This window comes from Brachypodium distachyon, chromosome 4, assembly GCF_000005505.3.
Source record: "Brachypodium distachyon strain Bd21 chromosome 4, Brachypodium_distachyon_v3.0, whole genome shotgun sequence".
NCBI lineage: Eukaryota > Viridiplantae > Streptophyta > Magnoliopsida > Poales > Poaceae > Brachypodium > Brachypodium distachyon.
In genome coordinates this window covers 13,226,663-13,234,435 of record NC_016134.3, presented here as the reverse complement: position 1 = coordinate 13,234,435, position 7,773 = coordinate 13,226,663, and the positions used below count along the sequence as shown (strand labels likewise).

General features: G+C 44.0%; 1 protein-coding gene and 1 long non-coding RNA gene across 5 annotated transcripts; one reads left to right on the top strand and one right to left on the bottom strand.

Annotated features, from left to right (window-relative positions):
• Nucleotides 1-3,987: 3,987 nt before the first annotated feature.
• LOC104584476 (protein PYRICULARIA ORYZAE RESISTANCE 21) lies at nt 3,988-7,748 on the top strand. Of its 4 annotated transcripts, none has more exons than XM_024455247.1 (4): nt 3,988-4,429; nt 5,928-5,988; nt 6,521-6,602; nt 6,700-7,748. In XM_024455247.1, exons 2-4 carry the CDS (start codon nt 5,977-5,979, stop codon nt 7,497-7,499), a joined length of 894 nt encoding a protein of 297 aa, XP_024311015.1. In that variant the 5' UTR covers nt 3,988-4,429; nt 5,928-5,976; the 3' UTR covers nt 7,500-7,748. The 4 variants fall into 4 exon arrangements, with proteins under 4 accessions (XP_024311015.1, XP_024311014.1, XP_024311013.1 ...); XM_024455246.1 differs by having other exon boundaries at nt 4,420-4,514; XM_024455245.1 differs by lacking the exon at nt 3,988-4,429 and adding an exon at nt 4,447-4,514 and having other exon boundaries at nt 5,871-5,988.
• Nucleotides 4,957-6,701, bottom strand: LOC112268937. The gene is made up of 2 exons (XR_002960500.1): nt 6,491-6,701; nt 4,957-5,454 (listed from the first exon to the last, which is right to left on the bottom strand). It is a non-coding gene; the product is annotated as an uncharacterized LOC112268937 (long non-coding RNA).
• Nucleotides 7,749-7,773: the final 25 nt, after the last annotated feature.

Below are 7,773 nucleotides of genomic sequence, written 5' to 3'. Positions count from 1 at the left end.
CTAGTCTATGTTGATGACTTGATCATCACGGGAGATTACTCCGAGGAGATAGAAAGGACAAGGGAAAATCTCTCCGTGAGATTTCAAATGAAGGAACTTGGTGAGTTAAGACACTTCCTTGGACTTGAGGTGGAGCACACTAAGAATGGGATATTCTTAGGCCAACAAAAGTATGCGAAGGGCCTTCTTAAGAGGTATGGGATGCTTAACTGCAAACCTATTTCCACTCCTATGGATCCTAACGCAAGACTTCAAGAAGACAAAGGAAAGAACTTGGAGGATGCAACCATGTATCGGCAACTGGTCGGGAGTCTTATCTATCTGACACTTAGTCGGCCAGATATTTCCTATGCCGTTGGAGTGGCAAACCGATACATGAGCACACCAAAGAAGCCTTACCTTGATGCAATAAGGCGAATACTCAGGTATGTCAAAGGCACCTTAAATTATGGCATCCTATATAAGAAAACAAAAGAATGCCAGGTTATTGGTTACTGCGACGCCGACTATGCCGGAGATTGTGATACACGGAGATCAACCACTGGATATCTCTTTAGTCTTGGATCGGGAGCCATAACATGGTGCAGCAAAAGGCAACCTATAGTGGCACTGTCAAGTACTAAAGCAGAATATCGATCAGCGGCAGCGGCAGCACAAGAAAGCACCTGGCTTAAACAATTGATGGAAGACCTTCATCAAACTCCAAAAGATCAGGTATGGATTTTCTGTGATAACTTATCCACCATAAGGCTAGCAGAAAATCCTGTCTTCCATGCAAAGACAAAGCACATAGAGGTGCACTACCACTACATCAGAGAAAAGGTCCTTAAGGGGGAAATTGAGATGGTGCCAACAAAGACAAAAGACCAGACTGCAGATATCCTCACCAAGAGTCTCAACAAATCAAAGTTCGGGAAGTTTCGAGAAGCTCTTGGCATGGTCACCAAAGAAGCTTTGCATTGAGGGGGAGTGTTGGAGAATACAATGCAAGCTTCTAGAATGTTCTCAATATTACAAGAAAGAAGACATTACTATGGAATACTCTAGAATATAAAATAAATAAAAGAGAGAACCTTCCTGTGTTTAGATATGCATGAAGAATTATGTAGAAGTTTTGGAATACTCTAGAATAGGAGTTTAAAATAAATAAATAGGAAACCTTCTAGTGTCTAGATATTTATGTAGAAGTGTGTGAAAGGCTTTAGATATTTTGTATCAATGGCTAAGATTTTGACACATGTCAAAGATCCAATGGCCATGTAGTCCTATAAATAGAGGCCCTTACCTCACACCTTGTGTAGTAGAGAATAAGGAAGTGAAGAAGGTGGAGAACAAGATGTGAGCAAGTGTAAGGTGTGTATGCTCTCTCTTGTACTAATATTCCTAAAGCAATATAGTACTACTTTGTTCATATAACTCCCGGTTAGGGCTTGTTATTTCTAAGTACTTAGTGCATATAAGTTGTGATTTAACGTGAGCGGATTCGCCCGAAATCACAACGGTCTTGTTTCAACGTGAGTGGCATAGCCGCCCGGATTCAAGACTTGCTTTAACATGAGTGGCTCTGCCGCCCGGAAGCTTGCACTAAGTAAGTAGAAATAAAAAGGAACTAATCAACTACACCAAAGTAGTTGGTATAGGTGAATAGACCCTCTCGTAGTGTGTTAGGTCCACTTCGAATTCTCTACAGAAGAGGAGACAAACCATCATGTTGTCATCTCCTGCACGAAGGCGAGAGGACTTAGGCAGCGTATGAGAAAGGAATGGAAGCTGCCTGACGAATGTGAGCTGAGACACTCGGGCGACGACTGGGTGCTCATCATCCTCGACTCGGTAGATGCAGCTACAAAGCAACGCCTGTTATTCCTCTGGTGGAGGGCCTGGCATTTAAGGAATAATGCTATCTTTGGGGATGGCAAAGAGACGATCGAAGACTCTGCCAGGTTTATTACAAGCTATTCAGCGGCTATGGAAAATATCAAGAGAAGTGATAGAGAAATCCTGAACTGTTTTGGTAGCCTAGGTGCCTCTGGGGAGTCACAAAATGACCAAGTTGCTCAACCGGATGACATGGTGTCGCACACTGTCAGAGGGAACACCTCTGGGCGGGGGAAGGACACCTGGACACCACCGGACACAGGGTGGATGAAGCTCAACGTTGATGCAAGTTTCATCGAACAGACCAAGAATGCTTGGTGGGGAAGTGATTGCCTCTGCCTGGGGTGCAAGTGGCGGGTGCAATTCTGCTGCGGAAGCTGAGGCAATGGCAGCCAGAAACGGCATTGTGTCCCTTCAGCGCTTCGCTTCGCCGATCCTCCAGGTTTAATCCGACTGTAAGTTCCTTATCTCTTGTATGCAGGAGCCAGGTACAGACCTTTTGTTTCATCACCCAGGAGGCCTGTAATGCACTGTCACTGCTCCACCGCCACAAGTGCACTTGGGTGAATGGCACAGGGAACTCTCTTGCCCATGAATTAGCTTCCTTTGCTAGGAGCAATGGATCTGATGGGATCCTCGAACGCGATATCCCTGGGCCTGTCCGGGGCGTCGCTTGATCAAGTGTGTAATAGTGGGAGGTTGATTTAATGGAATCTGTTTCCTTAAAAAAAAAAAGAGTCTGATGCCGTCCGTCGATCTGCTGCGTGAGAATGCCGTCTCGTCCCGTCATACGCTCGATTAACATCCAGTCCCAAGTTAGAATCTGATCAGGCCAAGGTTCCAATAATGGACCGGCTGGCCAAGCCCATACATGATCCAGTGCGCCAGCCCACTAATACAGGTCTAGTATACTGTACTGTATACATGGATACCTGCGGGCCTCCGTGGACCTGGATTCATGGGCCCAGGGCCTATCCCATGATTTATCACTAGTACGAAGAAGGTGCAGACCTAAAAACCAAGACTGCAAACAGCCCTAGCTCGCCGTTTGTAGTTTGGTGTTTGCTTTAAAACGCCTGAAAGCAAATGGCTACTTACTTCCATAACCAAGGAACGCGAACTGAAATTATAAGATTTTCAAATCTAAAATGAAATTTTGACCATTACATCTTCGACCATGTTTTATCGTCAACGAGGGCGATAAAAAATCCATGATGCTCTGCTTTTGCCTTGTTGCAAAGCGAATGCTGAGTTGTTTCTCCAAATCCCCATGACTGTGTTGTCTGCTTTCTCTAAGGAGATGCTTGTACTAGCACGTATCATCAAGAGGCAAAAGCTCTTCTTAATTTTTATACAGTATAATTGTGCATGCATAGTTACTGCAACAAAGAACCTGATTCCATGGCCTCACATAGCCACTTTTGTTAAGAGTAGTAACACAACCAGAGAAGGCCAGCAGCACCAAAATTTTAACTTCGCAGTTGAACTAGATGTCCCAAGAAGGATGAAGTGTCGCCCTATGTTCTGGACACGGGCTCTCGATAAACGAAAGATGCAGTAGAGTTCTTGTTTGTTACATTATCATATTGGACAAACTATCTTCATAACTGTGTTAAGATTATAATGGATCCTCCTTGATCTCTTTGTACTGGTTCATAATCATATCCCTAAAGCTAACATTTGGACATGGATAATATGGTATGTACAACATAATCTTGACCATTGATTTATGTGTTTATCAAATATAAAGAAATTATTGTGTTCTGCAAAAAAATAGCAACTAATACCAATAATTTACGTAACAAATAAAAATGTTATGTTTTGGAATTATCAAAATCTGTTGACAGCTAGGCATGTTTATACTAATTACTGCAGCTAGTATTTGGTCTGAGTTTACTAGTAGGAGGTTACTCAGTGGCAGGAGATATCGATTTTGCTAACTCACACACATCCTCAATTAGTCAACAAATAAGGACAGCGTTAGAAGCAAATTCAATCGCAAATAAATTAGGATGGTAATTAAAGCTAACCAATGGCATGCCTACTCTGGAAAAATGTTGTTTTCTTTCAGTATTGATGCCATCCTTTATTTTCCTTGGAAAAAATAATCATATCATTCACTCGGAACTCCAAAGTTTGTTTTTCATGTACCAGTAAAGGAAGACTACTCAATGTTTTTTCTATCTCACTAAATGGGGTTAGTAGTGGCACAACTTTTACTAAATGGGGTCAAAAAACAGAAATCCCATTAAATGGGGTGAAAGCTGTCAAAGAACTGAAAATTGGCGGTCAAAATGGAATTCACTCCAAGTAATAATTAGAGCCTGGTAAACATGTTCTTTCTGCATTCTGTCTACGGCAAAACTGACCCACCTGCAGGACTCGACTAGGCTCTACAGCCAAACAGTTGGACAACCACGCATATGAACACAAGGTGATGGACATATTCACTTCCCTTAGCCAATGGGCCATGGTTCATGTGTGGTGTACGGTGTACCAGAAGATAAGAGGTTACCTAGAAACAATATACATGGAGCTTTGTTCCAGTAAGGTATGTCTGTTTAAATGGTTGCTCTATTCATTCCCTGTGCTTCCCAAGCCTGTAATGCATGCATCTAAGTATTCTATCCTTCCAGGTAACATGTTTCTATCGATTTCTATCCTCCTAGCTTGAACTCTAAAGAAATAGAATAGTCTAGACAAATTGTGATTGAGTAGCATTTTGGCCTTTGCTCAAACAAAGATATATAGAACAAGGGCAAGATGCTGAATGGATGCATAAATAAAGATAACAACTCTGGTGTTAATAAATATATGAGGTCCTAGTACATTTTGCTGCCCCGTGCAAATCATTTCAGCTCTACTCTACCGGTGCAGAGCGAGCGCGCTAGCAAGATATGCTCTACCTACTACGGAGTAGTACTTTGATCGGGAGCTATCCCACGATTTATCGTTAGTACAGAAAAGGTCAAAAAGCAAAGAACTAGGGTAAAAACCAAGATTGCAAAACCCTAGTAATAAAAAACCTGAAAGAACTTTGATCGGCCGTTTGTACTTTGGTGCTTTCTTTTAAACACCTGAAAGCAAATGACTGCTTATTTTCATAACCAAGGAACATGAATTTGAAACTGTACGGTACCAAAATGCAATTCTGACCAAGTCCGGAACTGTGAATAATCGTCAACTCTAGCCTAGCAATAAAAAACCTACTATGATGCTCTCTGCTTTTGCCTTGCTGCAAAGCGAAAAGGGACTTGTTTCTCCAGAATCCCCACGCATGCATGTGTTGTCTACTTTCTCAAAGGATCAATACTTTAAATTTAGCATCAAGATCCAAAAGCTTCTTGATTTCTTATAAATTGCCATGCATAGTCAGTGCAAGAAAGAACCTGATTCCATGGCCTCACCCTTACTTAGCCACTTTCATGGGAATGCTTAACACGGAAACACACTGACAGGCAACATCAAACTTTCTCCTTTCCAAATGAACTAGCTGTCTCCAGAAGGATGAAGTGTTGCCATGTGTTCTAGACGGCGCCTAGTTAAGTCTGCTGCCGATGACCACTCATTTAAGTTCTGGTCATATGTTTATAAACGTAAACAAATTATATTGTTATGGAAAATAGATAGAAATTATTGTCAACAATGAATACGTAACAAATCAAAATGTTAAGTAGCCTTTTAAAATATAAAAACTTATTCGTAGCAACTATCTGTTGGCAACTAGGAATGTTTCTGCTAATTACTGCAGCTACTATTTGGTCAGAGCTTATTAGTAGGAGGTGACTCTGGCAGGAGATATCGAGTTTGCTAACTCACACAACCTCAATTAGTCAACAAATAAGGACATCGTTAAATGCAAATTCAATCCCAAATAAATTAGGTTAGTAATTAAAGTTAGACCGATTGCATGCCTACTTTAGAAAAATGTTGTTTATGGAGGAATTAGGAAACACGTTACTAGTCTCTGCAATTTATACTCCTCTCTCCAGCCTTCAGACTTGACAGACGCCTACCTCTCTCCCTGCCTCTCTTTCTCCACACTACAGACTGCTTCTCTCTCTCCATGTAAGAAGCCAAGGAGGTCACACAACAAGCATGGCAGAGAAGGTGAGCTCTGTTTCTCTCTGTTTTGGTTTGCAAATTGCAAGATAGATGGCATGGTGTATGTGTTCTCTAATTGTGTGTTTATGCTACACGGATCACTTGGATTGATCTTAGAAAAAACCCAGAAAAGAAAAGAAAAATCTCAAGGGAATGGGAGCTGAGACCGGAGGGCATATATTCTAGTCTCTAGAACTCTGCATATATTCCTGTAGATGCATATGTTTCTTGTAGAACAAAAACCACATAGATGCTATCTACAGAAATACATGTGTCTGATTCAGCTGCACTGCAACTAGCAAAATTCAAGATTGAATTACTCCCTGTATATATATATTAAATAATTGCATAAGCTGAATGAAATTTGCTAATTAACTTTGATGTTGTAATCCTTAATTTGCATTCATTTATTCATGATGTAACATAAGGGAAGCGAAAAACAACATTAATTTGTTGAGCCTCCTAATTCTATATATGCTGTATATAAAAGAAAGGAATGTCTAATTACCTTTACTAATTCTGCTGTGTCAACATGCAGAGCTTTGTGCTAATCCTAACGGTTGATCTGGATTGCCGCCCATGCTACAAGAAGATCCGCAAGATCCTCTGCAAACTCCAAGGTACAGATTAAACATTAAATTCATCTTCATCCGTTTTTTATATATCTTCGTCTTGATCACTGCTACTGACTTGCAATTTCTGATCTCTTTGACACAGATAAGGAGAGGATCAGGACCATCTCCTACGACAACGGCAGCAAGACGATCGCGGTGGTCGGGCCCTTCGACCCTCACCGGCTCTCATGCAAGATCCGGTGCATGGCCGGCAAGGTGATCAAGGGCGTCGAGATCATCACGCCGGAAAGCGGCGGGCCGCTACCTCAAATGGAAGGGCCCCCACAGCCGCAACCAGTGAACAACGGCAACGGCAAGAAGAAGCACAAGGAGAAACCAAGGGAGACAGAACCTCCTCCGCCGCCGCCGCAGCAGCAGCCCGTGGAGCAACCGCCGCCGCCGATGCAACACGAGCACGAGCAGCCGCCACCGCCGATGCAGCACGGCCCACCGGACAGCCACATAGCGGCGGGGATGCCGGCGATGGTCGAGGAGATGCACCCGGGGGCGGGGGAGAGGCCCGCCATGCTGGAGTCCGAGCCGCCGATTGAGATCCCGCCGCTGCCCGCCGCGCCGCCGCCGGAGATGGAGGAGAAGATGAGGCCCAGGGAGAGGCTGCAGCCGCGGCCCATTAAGTCCGCTTGGGGCCCACCTATCGACGTGGGCCTGGGCCCGCCGGCGTCAGCGATGGTGGAGATCCCGTCGTGGCCGGCGGCGCCGATGGCGCCCTGCGGCTGCCCGTGCTACCAGGGGTACTACGAGGGGTGCAGGTGCGCCGGCTGCGGCAGGGTGTACGGCTACGCCGTCACCGCCGTGCCCGCGCCGTCGGGGTGCTACGGGGGCGGCGGGTACAGGCCGCTGTTCGTCGAGGAGGATCCCTCGAGCGCCTGCGCCGTCATGTGAAGTGAATCCGATTCTATTCGTCTCGACATTTTGGGGGGCATCTTTTGGTGTGGTGGGGAATTTTCAGTATCGATGCCCATCCTTTTTATTCCTTTGGCCTTTTGATTTCTTTCGTTTTCTTCTTTTTTCTTCGGAGAGCCCGGAGAATATATTAATGCCTTGCGTTAAGTGAGTTGATATATACGCTTGTGCAGAAAATTAATCTTCGCTTTGTAAACTCTGTGACATGCTTTACCATACCTTTGCACCGATCGTTTGGGCCTAGTTCGGTTAC